Below are 22,319 nucleotides of genomic sequence, written 5' to 3' on the forward strand. Positions count from 1 at the left end.
AGTAAAAAATTGCAACGAAATATGTACTAGTGGATACATTGTTATAAATCTGGTCTGACTCTTTGAATTTAGTTCAGCTTAACATCAAACAACAAGACCGGGGCAGGGAACAGGTTTAACTCTCAATCCCCTACAGGAGACCTCTGACAAGACCAAGAGGAAAAAAGAAAAGAAGTCTAAAAAGAGTAAGAAGGAGAAGAAGAAGAAGGCCAAGAAGGAGAAGAAGAAATCAGAGGCAAAAGATGGGCCCAGTGACAGCTCCGAGGTAGGAACATCAGCCCCTTTTCCACTGCAGGTCCTAGGAAGCCTCACAAACAGGGGCTGAACTTAAAACCCAAACAAAAACATGTCTTTGGTGGATAAAACAGTAGGGGTCACCTGCCACAAGGGCTGATGACTTTGGGATAATAAACTTTTTTCTGAGCAGCCATTTTGACATGAAAAAGCAGGCTAAACACTGGTGTTACTAATGATATTAGGTATGGTTTTGTTCCATTTAAGTGCAGCAGACCCTTTCCAGTCAGCCAGTATGAATAATAGTAGGACCCTGTCTGTGTTTGACCTAAATGGAAATTAATAAATTAATCATCATTAATGATATTCGTAACACCAGTGTTTACCTTATCTTACCCTGCCTTACCTTTACCTTATGTCTTTGGTCCTCAAACCTTGAAATTAAACTTCACAAGTGTACTTTCTTGTAAATTAATACTCAAGTCTGCATGTCATGATGAATTACAAACTTGATGCACGGTGAATGAGAAAGTTTTAAATTAGCACACAATACTTGATTTCTTGCACAAAATAGTAATGAAAGTGGATAGGATGCCTTATTTCTAAGAAAAATTTAGATATTATATTCATTATTTGGTGTGTAGAAAGTTTCCTTTGCAGGTAAATAAGTTTAGTTTGCCAGGCCTTAGCAGGTGAGCCAAAAGCTTCATATGGGACACATGCTTACAAGGTTTCAAGGCAGTTGGAATATTTAGTGTTCAGGGATGCCAGTTTTGGAATATAACAGAAAAAGTCATCATTATTTTATTTGTAACTACAGCCTACATTTTTTCTTTTGGACAGAGAAAAAATGAGTAGCATTTTTAATGAAAATTCAATGAACAATTACTGGTTTGCAGAGAGTTATTTATTTTGACCTGAAGTGTAAAACAGTTTATTGAAGCTTTGGACCTTTTCATTTATCTTTTCTTGTATCCCTCCTTTTTGATATTAAACACTCTTTCTTTTTTTCTTCCTCTTATTTGCTCCATCTGACTTACCGCCTTTCTTTCTTTCTTTCTTTCTTTCTTTCTTTCTTTCTTTCTTTCTTTCAGGACTCATCCGAAGACGAGTGGGTTGAGGCCCAGCCTTTGACAAAGTCTGGCAAAGCCTGGCAGATTCCTGCTGAGGCTGAACCTGCGGAGAGCGACCCCAGCCCGGTCCAGAATGTGCAGGTATCTCCCTCTGTCTCCCTCCATCCTAAAAAATAACTTTTACTCTATTTTCACCCTTATTCCCACAACAAAAGCTTATTTGAATGTGATAATGGTGAATTGTAATAACAATTAAAAACAAGTGTGTCTTTATACTTATTCTTTATTATCAAGTTTGTATACATGAATACCTGCACCAGTGATGTGTCCTGTCAAACTGAAGGGGAGTACATGCCCATTTTGATGTTTGATAGACTTATATGAGATACCAGATACACATTTTTCTGCTTGTCATTTTCAGTATTTATTATTTCAGGTGCGGTGACTCAAACGCATTTGTTATAGCGTTTCAAACTTCATTTTTTAGTAAACTATTCCCCTCCCTTTCCTCACACTGTTTGTTCCTTCAACATTGTACAGTGTTCTACCAGAGATAGTAAGACTGAGAAGTTTACCTTGTAGGGAGATTTCTCAGATGTGCACTGACCCACAGAACACACCAAAGCCAGCTGGCAACATGAGAATTTACACGTACATCTGTAGAACAGCAGAGCACTTTTGGCAACTTGACTTAATTCATTTAACAATACTGTTGCTTGACACTCGATCAATATCTGTTGGGATATGCGTGATATTCAATGCACAGTGAGTGATCTATGACATTTTTCAGCTTTTGACAGCATGCCAAAGGGATCTGTGGCACAGTTTACGGTGGCCTGTGATTCACACAAATAATAAAGCTGCATTTTCTTTAGTAACCTAGCTAATTAGAACAAAAATCATATCAGAGCACTTTGATGATAAGCGTGCTTTATCAGTTGCATTTTTGGGTTGGAGAACAACATGATAACAGTTGCTCCATGTTGCACGGTCCTCCATTACTGAGTAGTGAAATGCGAGTTGTTGGGGCGGGAGGTTGGCAGTGTCCTGAAATTCCAACAGAAGAAAGTAGAAAGTTTTTCTTGCAAAATAGAGTTCAGGCTGGAGAATTTTGTTTCCCAGAAATGTAAGCCCCTAGTGAAGTTGTTGAGTCAGTAGTATTAATCAACAAACCTGTCAGCCCTTATTTATTATTGCACTTATTACTGTACTCTCTCTTCAAGTTTGTCCATTTTTGGGAAATATAGTCTAGGATTATACTTCTCATCTCATTGTGACTTCAATCATCCAGTCATGCCCAGATGCACAAAATTGGCCTTTACTAATCCGGCGTCTTTGAATCCTCAAAACCATGTATGTATGTATTTATAGCCCAGTTATTGAAGGGGCCACAAATGACTGAGCTTTCCTAGAGCAATGGGGAATGGGTATGGTGTTTCTCATTTGTCTAGGATACTTGAAACCATAGATAAATTCAGAGAATCAAATCCCTAAGCATTTCTCCAGGTTTCTCTCCTCTGACTCGGGAGAGCTCTAATTAAAATGTTTGAAAGGTGCTGCCATTCTCTTTGCGTACACACTCTTCATATGCCTGTGTGTGCGCTAAGAGGTAATTATATCTCAAGTGTTCATTGACCTTTTTTCCCCTCAATCTATACAATCGTTCTCTTTGTCTGTCATCCATCATCCATCTCCTCCTCCCCTCTGCTCTCTCCATCCTTTAGAGAGACGAGTGGATGACCTTTGACTTCTTGACAATGAGAACCACGTCCACAGCAGAGAAGAGGGCTGAGAAGGAGCGGCAGAAAGAGGAGGAGAGAGCCAAGGCACAGGCCATTGAACAGGTGTGTGTGTGTGTGTGTGTGTGTGTGTGTGTGTGTGTGTGTATGACAGAGCATCTGAGTCACTGTCATCTCTTACATCCTTAAATTTATGTTTCTGTGATTGTGGTGCTAATATGAAATGATGTGTGTTTCTGTGTGTGTGAGAGAGAGAGGGAGAAAGAAAAAACAGGGTGATTATGTGTGTCTACACATACTGTACACTTTATGAAAAGGTTGTGGAAGTCAATTTTTCCGTTTTACCAACTGCATGGTTACCAAGGCAACAGAGGATATCCCACCGAGAAGAAATGGACCGAGACACAGACAGTATCATGATTTGTGTGTGCGTGTGTGTGTGTATGTGTGTTTGTGTGTGTTTTTTTTGTGTGTGTTTGTGTGTGGTTCCCGTGGTTCCCGCAGGCTGGTCTGCACAAGCTGGAGCTGAACCCGTACTGGAAGGATGGAGGGAGTGGTCTGCCCCCAGAGGAGCAGGCTGGTACTGCAGTAAAGAAAGGTGATTGTAGAGCTCAACAGGACAGGCTTTCCTGGTCTTATCAGGCTGAATGCTCACTTGACAGGTACACTTCACACTGCCTCAGTGCACTGATGGGGGATATTCTCATTGACTTGGTGGAGGAGACTCACAGTGTGGATGAGTTATAATGGAGGCACCAATGACAACCCATTAGTTAGTGAACACCTACCCTGCTGAAGTGTCCTTGTGCAAGACCCCAATTCCCTCATAGGTCTTAGTTTGCTGAGATGAATTTCTAACTTTAAACCATTTGCACAACACATTCATATGTTATTTCATATTCGAAATAAAAATGCTCAATCAATCAATCAATCAATCAATCAATCAATCAATCAGTCACAAAACAGTGTTTATTTACTTATTGTTCGGCAGATATCCCCCACTGTATTTTTAAAGCATAATTGAAAATTCCACTCTAAAACATGTAAACATTTAAAAATCATCTATTGGCAATGTACCTTGCGTTTCTTGGCACATTTTGATGTTTGCAAGGATATTTTTATTCTTCTCACGGATAACTGGCTAAGCGTAGTCTACTGTTTAACCTAGTGCACTGAGTGCTTATCTAATAGTTAATGTAATGATAGATGATACTGAAATTTCCTGCACCGCTACAATACAAATTGACAGAAGAAAAGTTTTCAACTAGGGCTGGGCAATGTGGACGTCATGTGAAGCAGCCATTTTGAGTTTTTGAGTTTGAGTTTTTTGAGTTTTTTTTTTTTTTTTTTTTTTTTTTTAAATAAAACACGCAAGTGACCAGTGGGGCCCTGACTGTTGGTGGGATTGGTTTTCTTTAGTTTTCTGACGTAATAAACCTTGCCTATCTGAATTTGTCTTTTTGAAACTGTCCTTTTCAAAATGTAGTTTCAAAACAAAAACTGAGCCATGGCACCGGGTGCTTATTTTGCTCTTGATAAGTCTTGGTAAGTCTTGTCGCACATGAAAAACACCACATGGACATGTTAACAAGATTAAAAACTTGATTCTAACCGGACAGGGTCTTTAAACTGAACTCTGCTCTAATTTTGTTCTGTTGTTTCAAAATGTTGCCCTAACTATCAGACTCAGTTTCTGTACTTGTTAGGTAACTGTTCTCTTGTAACTGACCGTTCCCCTCCGGGAAAGAAAATCCTCATGTCAGATAGGTCAGCCCGCTCTCCCAAGTTCCCACACGTTATGATACACTCCCTCATTCTCTTACAGACTCCTGCACTCTATCTCTCACTCTCCCTCCTTTTCTCCTCATCTCTCCTTTTCCTCCTAACTTCTTTCCTGCCCTTTCCCCCACTTCGTCCCTCATCCAGTACCAGAGTCTCTCCAACTGGCAACAAATTTTTTTATTATTATTATTTATGGCAGTGTACAAACACCAACCAGTTTAAAACGTATTAATGAACTGAATTTGATATCTACAGATTGGAATGGGTGATTGATTGTGATTCTGCAGATGAAGCATGAGGGTTGGACATTGTATATCTGTAATATTCTGGAAAGTTGTGCATTTGCAGTTTAGACCGCATAAATGTAACAGTTTGTTAATATTTACGAATATCACATTATACAAACAGTGCGTCTACCACTGTCTTTTGAATCCACAGAGGTTTTTGTAACACTCCACATCAACCCCATCAACTCCTCATCATTCCTCCCCCATCTCCCTCTTTTTCTCCCTCTCTCTGTCTCTCTTCCTCCCTCTTTGTCTCATTCCCTCTGTTTTTGTGTTTGCCAGTGATCTGTGAGTGTGTATCACTTTATGAACTTTTGACCTTCTCCTGCTGAGAGGCACTACCCAAAGCATGCAGCAGGGCTTATTGGTTTACACTGATAAAACTATTTTTTTTTAATATATAGATTGTCAGGCGTAATCCCTCTTTCCTCTGATATCACTCCACCTCCGAGGCACCACCAGAGGATTCAGGGTATTAGAGATCTCCTCCGGTGACCTCAAGTGACCCCACAGTCATGTTTCTGAACCTCTCTGAAAACAGTCCACCTCAGGACTTGTGCGGTTATCTCTCGGAGTCACAGTTCTGCTCAAAATGAGACTCACGTCTGTCAGGAGCCGGGGCAGGATTGTGCAGCTTTGCCTGTTTCAATAGCAGGCACTGGCTCGAGAACGTAACTCCAAGCTGAGATATCCACTTAAAGAAAAAATGGTTGCAGGGTATGAAAGTAAAGCACATTATAGGCTATTAAAGTTATGAATCATCTTAAGACTTTTGCGTACAAATGAATTTTGTTTTAGGGGTAGAATCGTCTAAAAAGCAGGCTAAGAGTATACGTGCATAAATCCATGAATGTAATGTGCAAGTGCACTCACACAAAAAGTGCAGGGAAGAGGGAATTGAATTTTGAAGCGAGAAATATATAGTAAATATAATTCAGCATGCAGTAGAGTGAACATAGAGCATTGACAAAGAGGAGAGTGAGAGAGATTCTGAGTCAGGGATTTAGGGAGGGAGAGAGAGATGGACAGAGAGCGAGAGAGAGATGGCGGGAGAGAGACAGTAAGCTCTGTTAAGCTGACAAGCAAATGCAGGTGTGTGTGTGTTTGTGTGTGTGTGTGTCTTATCTCTACACAGTAAGTACACTTTCCTCTGGAGTTGGTATGGCATCTCTGTAGTAAGCCTCGTTTTAACAGCAAGGCAGAATAAGCTGGCAGAAGCACATCAGAGTAATACACACACACACACACACACACACACACACACACACACACACACACACACAACAACATGTACATACTTGCTTGTGCCCTTCAAACTGTGGGAATGTTGTTTACCTCATCTTGGGTTAGAATTATGGGGTCTGGGAACTTAAGTAGAGTTGTTTGTGTGTGTGTGTGTGTGTGTGTGTGTGTGTGTGTGTGCGCGTGTGTGTTGTGTGTATGCATGCATTTCGAACATTGTTTGATCTTGCACTTTTCAGTGCTTTACATCTTTGTTAATGGACCGACACATTTTTAAGAAGGGATTTTGGAGGAAAAGCTCAGTAATCAAGTGCAACAGTACTAACACACTTTAACAGAAAAGTCACTGCTGGAGTGTGTGACTGTACAGATATTACAAGCGAGAGTGGTGTTAAAAAGAGGGGGCAACACAGGGCTAAAGTAGTTCTTAGAACAAGTGAAAACTAGCTTCTTTGCTCGCTGTGAGTGTCTTAGCGAATTGCATTTTGTGCTATTTTGTAAAATGAAACCACTTTCCAGGACACCGGGGAGCTTGAATTGAGTCCTCTACTAGCTCTTCTTCTATGAGCTAGTTACAATTTGAATAGAGTAGAAGTGTGAAATTTGAAAAAGCAGTCTTCCATTGACGCTGCTCTTACTAAAAGAGCTATCAGCTGGCTTTTAAAGGTTACTCTACTGCATTGCATGTCAGATGTGCACATTTCAACTAGAACCTAATGAAAACCTCACAGCCTCTGAGCAGCATCACCCCATATAGCTGCTTGCACTTCTGGCAAACATAAAAATGTGTGCTTGAGTATTTGCCAACTATATAGAATATCATAAGATTCAGACTTGTGCTTGACTTTATTTATTTTTTTGTCCAACTTCAAAGCAATGTGTGCAAGTTGGGACACAACCTCAGCAGCAGACAAGCCCATTGCTTGATTTGTTGAAAAATGCCTGCCTCCTACTCCTTAGCCTACTCATCATACTTAAAATTTACATTTTCTGCCATATCTTAAAGCCCCAAGCAGTGATTTGTGCAACCTCACAGCAGTCACAAAATGGCTGAGTCATCACGATCCACATTTGTCTACAAACTGTGTCGACTCAACCACATTGAGTCTCAAAGAAATGGGGACCATTTTTTGTTACTACTATGGTTGTTGCACAAATTGTCGGTTGTGGCCTCAATCGAAACCCCAACAAAACCCTCAATGGTCCTCAGTGTATTTTTGCTCTAATACAGACTCATTATTTTTCCCCTGGCACTACAAAGTAAAGGTTTCTAGTTTGCTGCTAAGAAATTGAAAGTAACGAGCCTGCTTAATGATTGTGAAATTCATTTTACTGTACCAGGCCATTATTGAGGTTTCAGTCAGCTCAATCACATACTCAGTAGCAGTGACCTTCACCAACCAACAGCCTTTGTCTTGGGCATGTCTGTATGTATGGAATGAGGTTGTATAAACTATTCTCTGTAACAAAAAAAACAAAACAAAACGCTGATTTAATTAAAAGCTCCATTCCTCACCTCCCTTTTCCTCACCTCTATATTTCCTTTCTTCCTCTTCCTGTTCTGTTTCTTGCTGTCTTTTCTGTCACCTGCTGTACATTCAATTTTAATTCAATTCAATTTTATTTATTTGTATAGCCCAGAATCACAAATTACAAATTTGCCAAAGGGCTTTACAGAAAAATACAACATCCTCTGTCCTTAGACCCTCACATTGGATGAGGAACAACTCCCTAAAAAAACAAAACAAAAAAACAAGTCATCTTGCTCTCAGTCTCTCCACTCACTTATGTCTCATGCATCCCTAAATACCCCACCACAAGTACCTTGTACTTGACCACACACACACTTGAAGCATAAGAGTCAAACAAATTTTTTAGGTTCTCAGGACCAGCGGCGCTGACTCCTGTTGTCAATATCCCTCTTTGTCGCAATTATTTTCTTCTTGTCCCACTTTTTCTTTCTTCTTCATGTTGTCATCTCTGTCCTGACCAGGACCAGGTACTTGTCATGTGCAGCTAGCAAAGTTAGTTATCACTTGAATTTGTGTCATTTTTGACAGACAAATACTGTATGCACTTGCTGCTGTGGCTGGCATTATGGCAGACTCACAAAAATGCAAAATTGAGGTGTATGTTTTCGCTCACTGTCCATCTTCTCCTCCCTCATGTAGGTTCAGTGGTAGAGGATGGTGGTCTGAGCTGGCTGAGGAAGAGCTACCAGAGGATGAAGGAGCAGGCAGAGAGGGAGCAGCGCAGCCTCAACGACGTGGTGGCAGAGAGATATGGGGTGAGATGGCACACCGGCATACAGCGTGCAGACGTACAGGAAGACACACACATACACATATTGTGTAATATTATGTGTATTTTAAGGGTCCAAATATGGCATATGTCAAATGACATTTTAACTAAATTTACACACACACACACACACACACACACACACACACACACACACACACACACACACACACACACCACTGACTTGTTGACATCTCAGATATTCTTAGAGATCTGTAGATGAAACACATACACACTCACTGACTGTGGGAAGAATCTGTCTAGAAACCTTGTTTCACTCTTCATCCGTCTCTCCTTGGTGTCTGTCATCACAGCCACACACACACACCCCCATACCCACACGGTACCCAGTGTCCTTTGTTCCCTCGCTGCACTGTCAGCATTTGTGTCTCCAGTTGAGAAGCTGTCACTGTCAACCAAAGTTTGTGTGTGTGTGTGTGTTTCCTCTATCAGTACTCAGCCAGCTTTCCACACAGATCCACGCATCTTTTGTGATAAAACTGAATCTGCTCTCAGACTGTCTGCACCACATCAATCGTGTGTGCTTGTGTGTGTACTCATGGATGTATATTACTGTGTTAGTGTGTATTTCTGTAAAATTGGAGCCATTTTGCATTTGTGTGTCTGTATCTGTTTGAATGTGTGTGTGTGTTTGTAAATCCCAGAGATTGTCTGGATTTGTATATGAGGAAAGGGCCAAATTAGCTTGCTGGCTACTTAACCAGCTAACAAAGCCAAAAACCTGGTTGCACACAACTAATTGACCTCTTGCAACATTTGTGTTAACTCCTGTCCCCTTTAGTTACTGTAGCTGTGTCTGACAAACTTGAAACCTTGTTTTAGCCCACTAGTCTGAAGAAAATGACACTCGGTCCACGAAACTTTTAGAAATAAGTGGAATTTTCTCATTCCACTGGCAGATTGTTTTACTTGTTTTAAGAAAAACAAGATTCCCCATCAAAAGGAAAACTGTAGCACCAAAAGCTGTGCTGCAGAGCTCTGTGTGGTGTCACAGCATTGGGAGGAAATTCAACTTGGAGACAGAGGCTAAGTACGGAGTGGTGGCTCGCTGGCATTCAATATTTCGCAAATGGTCCGCTCCCCAGTGGGCCTCCAGATGTGGTTGCTAGGAGATTTGTGATGCAGCTGTCCTCAGCAAACCTCTCTTGTATTCATGTATGCTAATTGCACCTGTCAAGTGCTTCATTTTTTTAGTTAATCACAAGGCAGTAATGGATTAATGATGATTAATCACATATTTACAATGTATACAACAGCTTGCTTGCTTAGCCGTCCACTGTTGCATAGTGTATTTTGGAAGCAGCTGTTGCTCTTTAAGGAGGTTTATATGATGGATTCCCCAACGTATGTTTTTCAGCCCATTGTTTTCAACAACGCTGACGGGCCAAAGTTACATGAAAATCCATATGGTGACTACACCGCTGAGTTTTGTTGTGTTTACAGATTTGTACTGCTGCTCGTAGTAACTCACTACTATGACACTTGGAAGCACTAAGTTAGCAAAAACATATTTGTCATGTAGCTGATATAATAACCTTGCTGTGCTCCAACAGAACAACATTTCAGTGTGGCAATGTGTCCACATGATTTTATGTCTGTCCAGAGTTCCATCAGGAAGCTTCTTGCATGGAAACTTCCAGCGGGCCACAGGTTTTCTTGTTATTCATTTGGTTTGTTATCAGTATTCAGTAGCTCTGTGCTGGCAGCATCTACTCTGTCAAGTGTGGTATCGTTTGACGTTAATGGTCAGAAGTGGGTCAAAGTTCAACACTGTTAATTTGCGTTAAGTTTCTAACAGCGCATTAATGTCCTGTAATTAATCACGTGTGTTAATTTGTTAACTTTCACAGCCCTAATGCTAATATGTCATTTATTTCTCCTTTGTAGTCCATGGAGGAATTTCAGAAGCGACTCGCAGATGCTGAGAAAGCTGCATATGGACCGAGCAGAGGAAGAGAAGGGGACAGTATGCCGGGTGTTGGATGGAGGAAAAGAGAGGAAGAGGCCAGGGAGGGATGGAGGAGAAGAGAGGGAGACAGGGAAGCGAGAGAGAGATGGAGAAGTGATAGAGAGAGAGACTCACCACCCAGAGACAGAGAGAGGTACCGTGTTGCAGGACAGGAGGAGAGGGAGAAGGGGGGGCATCGAGAACGAGAGCGGGAAAGAGGCAGAGATGGAGACAGGTACAGAGAGAGGGACAGAGGCAGTGACAGAGACAGAAACAATGATAGAGACACTGAGGGATGGAGAAACAGGGACAGAGACAGAGATGGAGACAGAGAGAGAAATAAAGAAAGAGACAGAGAGAGAGACAGGATAAGGGACAGAGACAGGTCCCAGCGAGAGGATAGCCGTGCCCACAGAGAAAGCTCCTCATCTGAACAAAATCGGAGCCACCCCCCTCTCTCTCTTGGATCGCTGAAAGGCCGCTTCCTCAAGCCTTCAGAAGATGATGACAGTAGTGGAGGTGGGTTGATGTCAAGATTCTTCCATGTCGACGGCTGAGTCACATTTTGCACAAGTAAACAGATTTAGTGGGCTTGCATGACAGGCAGTAGCCACACTAGGTGACAAATTCAGTTCATGTGGGCTCTGCTTTGTTTTTGTGCTGCTTCTTTGTTTGAAAAAGAGCAACAGCACTGTTGATCCCCATTCTACTTACTTGAACAGTCAATAGCCACCATAAATGAAATGGACAAAACTGATTTCTATTCATAAAACATATTGCACCAAATATTAAAAGCTATATCCTGTCTTTTCTAACTCAAATTTGCCAAGATGCTCAAAGTCTTAACATTTCAGGCTGGGACACAAAACAGTTTAAATGTGTGGACAACAGAATTTCAATTTGACCTAACTCCTTTAGACATTTGGATTGATTCCTCATTCATTTTCTCCTGTTCAGGCCAAGAGTCTCTCACAGCTCCAACTTCAGCTCGGCCATCTAAGGGATTCCTGAAGCCCAGCTCTGATGATGAGGACTCGGATCCTCGGAGTACCAGCGTTCCAGCCTGGAGGAAGAGCAGTGCTCCAGCTCAGAAATGCAGTGTTCTGGGAAACCCTGAGCAGGAGAAAAACAAGGATAAGAGTGGAGACGCTGTTGTACAAGACGGTCCACATGGAGACAAAGCAACAGCGACATCAACAAGGTCAGGAGTTCGTCTTTTGTTATGTTGCCTTGAAAATAAAGCTTTGTTACATTAAGACAGAGTAGACTGGTGGTGCCTGCAGCGCTGACTGAGTATTCAAAAATGATATGCCCTGTAATTTTACTCAGTGAGAGTTATTACATTAAGTTAGATGCACTTGCAAGTCAGCATCACTCTCAGGGTGACAACTAGGGATATCCTGATCCTGACCTTTGTTGTTCCCGATCCCAATTTGAGAAAATAACTATATTTAGCCATATCAGTGATGCACCATGTATCTTATGTCATGTTAAGATATTCACATTTCAGGCATTCAGTCACATTACAACCTTGAGCAGAGATTTTCTCCCATGCTCCATAAAACATGGACTTAACTCCAAATATGTACTCGGTTTGTCTCAGGGAATCAGCAGGAACTCTCAAAGTGCTTATCTGCACTTAAAGCCAGAGTCTTAATGTTCCCAACAAAACTCCCTCAGCATCTGAACCCCGAGCCTTTAACTCATTTGTTCTCTGGACTATTTCTGTCTGAAAAGCTATGTTTAGCGCTAGAAATAGATACACTCAAGCTCATGACCTTGTCCTTTTGTCAGGAGGTTTCCCATCCAAAATTTTTAATGACTCCCTCAGGGCAAATCTCTCAGCCTCACTTGTCTCATTGTCCTTTCAGAGTGCTGAATTATTTTTTAAACTCATCCATCAGTTGGTGGACAGTGTTTTTTTTTTTTTCTTTTGTTTCAACTAGAGATCAGTTTTCTAACTCACTCAGTCATTCACACACTGTTCAGCATACCTTGTTTCACTGCTCACTCAAAGCCTCTCCCTCCTCTTCGTTCTTGTGATTGCTCTCGTCTTTGTATCTCTCTTTTTCTCCTTTTCCTTCATGTTAAACCTCTCCATCACTGCTCTTGTCATTACACTGCGTCCTTAATCTATATTGGCACCTCAAAGCTCAGCGTAAGTACCATCAGACCTAAATGAGACTGCTGCCTCTTAGAAAATGAGAGACAAGTGTTTTGCATAAATTTTCACTAACAGTGCAAGCACAGGGTGCTTGAGTTTATTTGAGATTTTGTTTCACTGAGAAGGAAAATGATCAGAAGTGTGATAGCCTGGAAAAGTGGCCAAAAGCCTCCATTTTGCTTCCACTGACATATTCTGATTTTATCCAAAAAATAGTACCTATTTAAATGATCATTAATTTAAATATATTTTAATATATACAACAATAAAAATAAATTAAATTAATAAATTAACTAAATAAATAGTTAAAAATGTATATCTGAATATTGTACACATTGATGGAGAGGGACTACAGTGCACCTTTTTTCTCTCAGTTGGTGGCATGATAACGTTGTACTGAACAGAAAGAAAAAAAAATCCTCTTCCATAAATTCTCTCATAAATATTGGACCAGATAGCAGTACACAGAACTGAACACAACTTCAACTTCACTGTCATTATCACCCGATTTCTGGTCCCTGGACCTAAAATAACTAAATCAGTAAAACATAAAAAAACACACAAAATCTCATTGCCCGATAACCATCCACCTGTTTTTTAGGGATATTGGAGGATAGATATCATTAAAACTGTCAGTTGGTTGGGCATTTCCTTTGTCTTGCTTCATTCTCCACCATATAGCAGTGCAGCCGTCCAGATGTCAGAGTACTAATGTTCGGTACAGCCTTTTTAGTTGTTCTGCTATTCGCCTCATTAGGCTAAGTTGTTTAGGTAAACCAGCATCTAAAACCCCAGCAGCATGAAATGAGTCTGCTGTCTCATAGCAAAAGGAAATGAGGCTCTGAGAGGTGTAATAGCCTAGAACGATGCGTTCAGGCCCTCTCAGGCGAGCTTTCAGTGATCTCTTGAGGACACAGTGACTCTGTGAATTTGAGTCAAATGAATCATAACAGATAAACAGCGTGAGAACTCAGAATGGAACGGCCAAATGGTTAAATTTAAGGTATTAGTTTTACACTTAAGATTGCCATTAAATTCTTCCCTGCTGTTATCGGGGTGGAGTAATTAAACCATTGTTATTAAATCCCGCTTCTAAGAAGATGAGTCAGGGTGGCCCCATGGGGAAAAAAAGAGACAAAACACTGAACAAGAAGTCACTGTTGGCTGATGTGTTAATGTACTTGTTGGTTGAGAAACATCGTGAACTAATTGGAAAGATGCATTTCACTTTGAATGTTTTCCTGTTAACATTATAAGTCGATTATTGTTCGATATCATGCATGCAACGGGAAACACTTCACTTCCTCTCTGTCTCTTGGTTCCTGCTTTCCCTCATATTTCTCCCCTATCTGTCTCCTCATCCATACCTAGGAGTGAGAGTGGTAGTGAGGAAGATGAGGAGGAGGAGGAGGAGGAAGAAGAGGTTCCCCTTCTGACAGAGGAGGAGATGAACAAACTGGGAGCCAAGCTGGTGAAGGCAGAGATCATGGGGAACACGGTGAGTTGTTCATCAGTACAGCATGGACAGTTAAACATGACTTTACCAAAATCGCAACATGGCAGTGAGTGCAATACCCAAATCACAGTGGCTGCAATTTTTTGATCAAGCAAAACTGTTTAACAAAAAAATTATGCAAAATTAGGTACAGTGGTGCTACAGAGACGCACTGACGTACAACACATACTTTCCAGGCATAAGAAAAAAATGTTTGTTTGGCACAGACCCCAGCAGAAATCACATCACTTATTATTTTAATAGTTTTTTCAGAAAATGAAAATGATAATGTAAAAAAAAAAAAAAAAAAATTCCCACTAAAACAGTGTATTATATCACAATTGCAATATCTGTCAAAATAATTGCAATATGATTTTGTTTCAATACAATATTCTTCAGCCCTAACGTAGATTGTAGGAAATAATTACATACTGCTAACACTGAGGTGCCCTGTCTCGATTCACTGGGTTTGTTATAATATCCATATCACCTTTCAGACCTCACACAGCCCAAAAGATGGCCAAGTGTTTTTGGTCCAGTAAGGTTTAGAATTTACTGTCAATTTACTATCATGTTGTGTGTAATAGTAACCCTCCAACACACTGGGAAGATTTGTGATGATCTGTTAAATACATGCCTGCAATGCCCGTAAAAGAATAACAGACATACTCATGTTGTTCTCTTGTGATACAAGTTATTTGAGGGGAAAAACCCTGTAGGCACCAAAGAACCAGAACCAAGAATTTTCTGGTTAGCTTTTACATCCAGATAAGCTTAAAGTTTTGATATTACAGATAATCATCACTTAAACTGATTCTCTTGGTTTACAGGAGAGGCTCCGTATTTTTCAACTCAGTCTGTATTAAAATTGTGATGCTGATTGTTTAACTGTGTTGCACAACTTCACTGCTAGCATGAGTGAGGAGAAATGTGTCTCTCTGCTGCCGCTTCTTGCCAGCTTTCACCACAGCACACCAGGGCAAGCCGTTATAAATGTTCTCTTTGAAAATGGGAAACTCGCAGCACAGTCAAATAAGTTTTGACGTTGTCCATTAGGGCTGAACAATTAATCAAAATATTATCGAAATGGCAATATTGGCCAAGTGCACTATCCAAATAGCAGGAGCTGAAATTTTATGATAAAGGTAAAATATGTGACAAAACATCGCTGCAAATAAAGTATTATGTGCCACAGAGAAGCCTTGGCCTACAAATTGTATTTTTCAATTGTAAGAAAACATGTTTGTTGAGAGCAGACACCATGATCATTTCAATGTAAATGTAAATGTAAATTCTACTGCAGAAATGATCGTTCTCATTAAACTCATGAATCATACTGCAATTGCAATATCAGTTCAATGAATTGCAATATAATTTTTTTCTAACATATCGTTCAGTCTTATTGTCCACCAAAAAAATGGTTGCAAATGGTGTTTTTAACATGTTCTATTTAGCATTTATATGATAATACGTTGTCTTGTTTGCATCCACACCAAATGAGTGCAACATTAGCAGAGATTGCAGCAGAATGGTGTGGATGTATAGAAAGTAATATGTTTTCATAAATGTCAAACAAACAAATAAATATAAATCACATTTTGCAGCCATTTTTAGGGAGACATCTTTAAGACGTTTTTGAGTCTGCTGTATGTTTCCTGTTTTTAAAAAGGACACTTAATGGTTTTTGTGTCTGTGTTGAAGGCTAACGAGAAGCTGCAGCATGTCCGTGAGTTTCTCATCACTAAACCGGTGAGGTCGTGCTATGTACCGTGATAAATGACTGGTATCAACATTTTAATACAGTGTGGGTTGAAAAATATTGAGCCCATCTTTGAAACTATTCACCAGTCTCACCTTCATGGGGATATCTTGGTGGTCTTGCATGTACCCTTAAATTTTTTTTAATGCTTTGATCAAAAACACATCAAGGGGTTCATTCATTTTATAGTGTCCACTGATCTGCCCGCTCCACTCCCCCGCTAGCTGTCTGTCTTATGTATTAATGCCAAGAGTGCTATTGAGATCTTTTATAGAGAGCATTAAAGGGCTATCTGTTACAACACACACACACATACACACACACCTGACATCCAGCATCTACTATATAACAAAGCAATAAATCTGATTTTCTCTCATCCTCTATCTGTGTGTGTGTGTGTGTGTGTGTGTCTGTGTTTGATATTTAAGTGCCTTTAACAGAGGTGCACTTGGATTTTATGATCTATAGAGTAAAGACATCAACATCTGTCACTGCAGACGGGCTCAAGAGCTTGTGTGTGTGTGTGTGTGTGTATATGTGCACACATATAGTGCGTGCATGTGTGATAGATGCTTTTCTCTCAGTCTTTTATAGTCTCTTCCTTGACAGTTTCCAGTCTCAGAGCCTTTTAGCTGACAGTTGTCTGGTAGATATCACACACACACACACACACACACACACACACACACACAGAAGCAGGCTCTATACTGACCAGCACTCATCGCTTCGCAGCCCTAATCTAATTTTTGACACAGGAAAGAAAATTGGCCACTAAAAATCATTGAACGATTTATTGATTTACTTATTTTTGCATCCAATCTTCATTCTGTGTTGCAAAAAATGTTCATCTTAACCCTTGTGCAGCCTTTAGGGGTCAAAATGACCCGAGCGTCTGCGAGTCCGTTTTCCAGGGTCCCGCGGCGCGCCCATGCCTCACCCTTGGCTCTGTGGCGGCGGTCGCCCCCAAATGCAATGCAGGACCCCGGAAAACTGACTCGCGGACGCTCGGGTCGTTTTGACTGATTATTTCATCTCATTTCCCGTGTGAAAATCTTGTTTTTCTTGAAATAAGTGACAAAATCTGCCAGTAAGATGAGATAATCCCACCTGTTTCCAGTCAGGGTTTCCCCCAGTGTATATTATAAGCCCAACAGGCTGCCGGGCCTAACTTAGCCCCCCACTGGGCCGAAGCATGGTGAGAAAATGAATTTTAAATATGGTTGCGGGGACTAGGGGCACAGTAGGTGCTGGAGAATCGACAGTACCGTAAAACAATACAGCAAAACAAAACTATCCAAGGGTCTCTGAATGCAACACAACCTGAGCTTTCCTAATGGGAAGAGGTTAGCTGATCATGCCCAATTAAAGCAACAGTAATAACTAAGAAGGATAGCTACCCACACTGTCATGACGGCATTTTGTCCCACAACCAGGAGAGGGGTAACTACACAGTGAGTGCTTGCACCTTTTCCCCTCTCCTGGTGTAGCGTAAAAAGAAGGAAAAGTCAATCCATCACAGAGACAGCCACTGGTGCCAGACTCTGGTGCCACTAGTACTGAAGTGATTTGGACGGGCACGGATCCAAGTATAAACCACTGTAGCTCTGCTGTGTGATCAGTGGCAGGACAGCGATTCTACTATGCACCATACAGCTTATAATTTGTCTGTTAATGTCTTCATTGATCTTGTGCAATGCAAAAGAACCTGTGTAATAGTGCGGTCGGCTTCATACTGATGTGCTGTTGACTGCTGAAAGAGCTGCAGAAGTATGCCTAAGTGTTATCTGTCTATCTATTTATTTATTTATTCATATTTTTGCATTTTGAATGTGTTTGTGTGTGTGATTATCAGGCCCTTGTTGAGAAGCTGAAATCCCAGCTACAGGCAGCTCGTGAAGCCAAGAAAAACCATGACGCCCGACAGAGGCAGAGGGAAACTGCGAAATCAAACCAGGTAGGTGGATGCTATATGAGAATATCTGTTATACTTATTAGGGATGCACTGGTTGCATTTTCCTTGGCTTATTTTGATTGCTGATTTTTCTTTAAGCCTGACCTGCAGTTACAGATCCCAGCTGATTCTTTTTTGTTTGTTTGTTTTTTTATAATTAAGATAAGATGTACCTTTACTGATCTCCCTATAGGGGAAATTTCCCCTGCAACACAGGACAGTGTAGTTAAAGAGAGACATTTTCAGTTAACAGTGTGCACAAAAATTGTTGTATCCTTTCTTTAATGAGCAACTTAATTGTCTGCATGTAAAACAGTAAATAATTACAGAAAGTGAGTATGCTCACTGGGGGAGGGATCCATTGTATTAAATTCATTGTTCCAAATTTTTTCGTCATATTTCCTCCGCAGCAACCCTTTTTTTCTTAATTTCTATTTTTATTTTTTTTTAAACAAACAGCTAACTTTGAATCATACTTGATAGAAAATCCACACAACAGACATTCAGCAGTGTTTAAACACTGTGTTTGTTGACGTTAAACGTTAAAATTCTCTTTAAACAGCCAACCAATAACATGGGCTTCTTTTACAAGTAAGCTGGACAGTCATTGTTTTTGTATTCATACTTGACTACTTACTTACACCGTTATTCTTAACCCAGTGCAGCACTCCCTGTTTTTTTCCTTCTTAAACATGGTTTGCTATATTAACCAGACCTTGAGCCAATATGATAATTGGCGCCTGTTGAAATGCTTCTCGTATCTCAGAAATGGCATGACGCGTGGCAGTTTGTCTGAACATTGTAATGAAACAAAACATTGAGTCAGTGATCCTATGGACAAAGCAAACATAGACATAATGGGCGTCTGCGTGAACCACCATACCAGCCGACCGTTTCCAACCTTGGAGAGTTCATAGCTCAAAGCGTTAAGACTGATTAGGCAGCCAAGAAGAATTTGCTACAAATTAACCCAATAAACTGGCCATTAACAGAATGAGGACAAAGAAAGGACACATCGCTATTTAGGTAGCTGGATGGAGGCTTGGATGGATGGAGTTCAAAAGTGTGCATTATTTCATCTATGCAATTATTTGATGTAGATTACAAGGAAGCAATAATTATGTCATTCCATAAGAGTAATGTGCCTGTTGGTCACATGTCACGTGGTTTTAACGTAACCCACCACTCCCACGTCCTCCTTTGGCCAGGCAGTGCTAAAAATGCACTGATGCTGTGGTGAGTTGTGTGAAAATCTGAAAAGACGTGAATTTTAGAGTGAAATGGACGGACAAGCAAACCAACATTGAATAAAGACAAAGTCTTAGTTCCAGTAAAATGATTTACATGTTAATGGATTAGATGGAAGGATGGAGGGGATGTTTGTGTCCCAGAAGAGTGTTTTTTTTCTCTCCTTCACTTCTGTCTCTCTCCCTCTCTACATTCTTGCTGTCTGTCCTGAGTTATGCCCCCCTGCATTGATAACCACAGGAGACCGTGTCCTTTTTACCACAGATTTATGTCCAACACACACAGACCGACACATACCTCACTGATACACACTATACATTTTATCACAGAAACTGACCCTTCCTAAATACCTACACTCTCAAATCACACACACTCACAAATAATAGATAGATGCAGAGATTCATAAATAAATGTTCCCCAACCTGATACATGTAGTTACACACTCCCAACCCAACACACACACACACACACACACACACACACACATACTCTTCTTTCTAAATCTTTGTCAGATTTATCTCTTGGCTGCTGCTTTTTTCTTCCCTGTAGTCTGAATCCTAATCCAAACATCCACAGCTATATCTCTCCTTTACTTTACACAGACGCACACAGCAGGTTACTGCAGCATCCATCTCTCTCACCATGCAGGCAAGAAAAGTCTCTGGCACACACTCATCTTCAAATGAAACTAAATAACCTGCTGCTGTTATGTCTCGCTGCTTTTAAAGGGAATTTGTTTGCTTGAAGTCTGCTTTCTTCCACTTCGGTCTTACATCTGTCTGTACGACAAACCACTCCCGTTCAGCATTTCAGCCGACCCTAATGGGAAACAAATGTCTTGTAGTGTGTTGACATTCAGTGTGTGTGTATGTGTGTGTATGTGTGTGTGTTGGTTGGGGGTGTTGCAGAAAAGAGCAACATGGAGAGAGATGGTGTTTTCCATGCTGTGTGACTCGGTAGTACAGCCAGTTAGACTTATATCTGTGCCCTGACACCTCAGCACTCGTGTATTACAGCTAATGCCTTTAATGGCTTCACACATGCTCATATACGGCGGCTCATTTCCGACATGAGCAGAGTGCAGAAAACTTTAGAAAGTCATGGTCACCAGTGCAAAATGGCGTTGGCCAGATTTATGCCCAGCAACACTGTTCCTGCGGAAAAAAAGACAAAGCTAAAAACCTCATAAGAAATTTTTGCAGAATAAGTCATAATTTGTAGGTCACGCTGTAGTGTCCTTATCAGCTGAGAGGTGCTTCACCCCTCTTAGCGTTGTAGTGCTGTTGATACACAGTGTTCTCACTCATAAGATGCTTCCAGTCTGTCTTGGTTTGGAAACAGACCTTTGGCTGGTCTTCACCGGTCAGAGTTTAACTAACTGTGCATGTACAGCCAAACCCTGGAAGGTGCAATAGGGACAAGATACCACTCTTCTCTTTTTTCATGGTAATCTCTCTTATTCCTGTTTCTTTCTATCACACATCTCTCTCACTTTTATGTTGTTTTTATCTGTCTGTTTCTCCCATCTCAGGGTGGACTTAAGTCCTCTTGTAGTCTGTTTAACAACCAGAAAACTAAGGGAAATTCAAAGCCCCAACAAAAATTTGTCTCCTCTGTCCTCCCTCTGCCTCTGAATACCCACACATCAGTTTTAATGAATCCAAAATACTGCCAAATTACTGTTGTTAAAGTCATCTTTGTTTACTGTAACATATTTGACAAGCTGTTTCCTCGTCCCCAGGAGGAGGAAATACTTCTAGTCCTTTTTGGAAATACATTCGTCCATATAGTGTATATATGAATGGATACACATTTTCAGATATACAGTTAGGTAACATTCATTATTTTCACAGCATAAATTATGATAAACAACAAATACTTGTGCCTGTTTGTTTACCCTGCCTCCTGTTAAACCTCACCTCACATAAAACCTGGAGTTCACAAAAAACAACACACGACCCCTACCTTCATTCCATCTTCAAAAGCCTTTATACCCCATCTCCCTCAAAACCTTATCCACACAAACTGTACAGCATGGTCGCAGGCAGTGCAACCATGATGGGAAATTAAGTGAAAGAGAGTCCTATTATAATCACTTCAGAGGCACTTTAGATAAAGCATTAACCATATGACAACTGAATGTCGAAGGGCATGTTTCGTTTGGCTTACACCTTCCTACGTTGATTTATAGTAAAACATCCATTATGTAAAACATCTAGTGTGTTTTCTTGTAAGAATAAGAATAAGCACCCAGCATTTACCCAGCATTTCATGTGAATGTTGCACGATGCCCCATGACACATCATGTTAGTTTATGCTTTCGTCAGAAAGGCAGAACGCACTGGGTGCATGATTTATAGAATAAGCATGTTATCTCTGATAGATTCATTTTTCTGATGGAAGGGTTTTTGAACAGTTGCCCAAGTTGTGAATATGATAAGCAAATATATCGTTTTTCACCTGGAATTTGTTAGAAATAGTGTGCTACTTGAGGCATTTGGTAGAAGTTTTACAGTATCGTAGATGTTGCATAGCGTTTTTATAGAACTTGAATAACTTCATTGACAGTATTCAATAAGCCCACTCACCCATGAGAAAGCTGCTGTGTCTATGTGTGAATATTTGCTAAGTCTGTGTGTGTGCATAAGATGTTTGTTTGCTCAGTGGGATCACAGTCCTAGTTTTGTATGTTTTGTGTATTTACAAAGATGTATGGATTAATAGAATAAAGCTTTATCTTGCCCAAAGGGCAATTTGTTTTGCAGCGAGTTAATCTAAAAATACACCAGATACACCAGGATCAAGATGGAACAGTTAGCAACTTAAAAATGAAGAAGAAAACATCAGTAGTCAACAGTTGGAATAATTGGAAGAGTTTCTTGACCTGTTAGTTCTGCACATGGGCATCCTAAAGTTATGTTTAGATAGGAGATGGGAAAAAATCAATTTGTAGTGGAGGATGAGAATCTGACTGAATAGCTTGGACCTTTTTGTTGGATTTTTGCTTGGTACAGGCAGCAGAGGATGTTTGAGTCAGAGCCTCTTAATTTATAACACATCTACAATTTACAGTAT

General features: G+C 40.5%; 1 protein-coding gene across 1 annotated transcript in view; it reads left to right on the forward strand.

The window, feature by feature from the left end:
• cwf19l2 (CWF19 like cell cycle control factor 2) overlaps positions 1–22,319 on the forward strand; it is a 37,154-nt gene that overhangs the window by 3,015 nt on the left and 11,820 nt on the right. The window contains exons 3-11 of the mRNA XM_030067681.1: positions 137–265; positions 1,329–1,448; positions 3,032–3,151; positions 3,551–3,644; positions 8,529–8,644; positions 10,567–11,146; positions 11,585–11,828; positions 14,163–14,289; positions 17,898–17,999. Coding sequence (XP_029923541.1) covers positions 137–265; positions 1,329–1,448; positions 3,032–3,151; positions 3,551–3,644; positions 8,529–8,644; positions 10,567–11,146; positions 11,585–11,828; positions 14,163–14,289; positions 17,898–17,999 — 1,632 coding nt within the window. The remainder of the gene's footprint in view (positions 1–136; positions 266–1,328; positions 1,449–3,031; positions 3,152–3,550; positions 3,645–8,528; positions 8,645–10,566; positions 11,147–11,584; positions 11,829–14,162; positions 14,290–17,897; positions 18,000–22,319) is intronic.

The sequence above is a fragment of the Myripristis murdjan genome, chromosome 13, assembly GCF_902150065.1.
Source record: "Myripristis murdjan chromosome 13, fMyrMur1.1, whole genome shotgun sequence".
In the NCBI taxonomy this organism is placed as follows: Eukaryota; Metazoa; Chordata; class Actinopteri; order Holocentriformes; family Holocentridae; genus Myripristis; species Myripristis murdjan.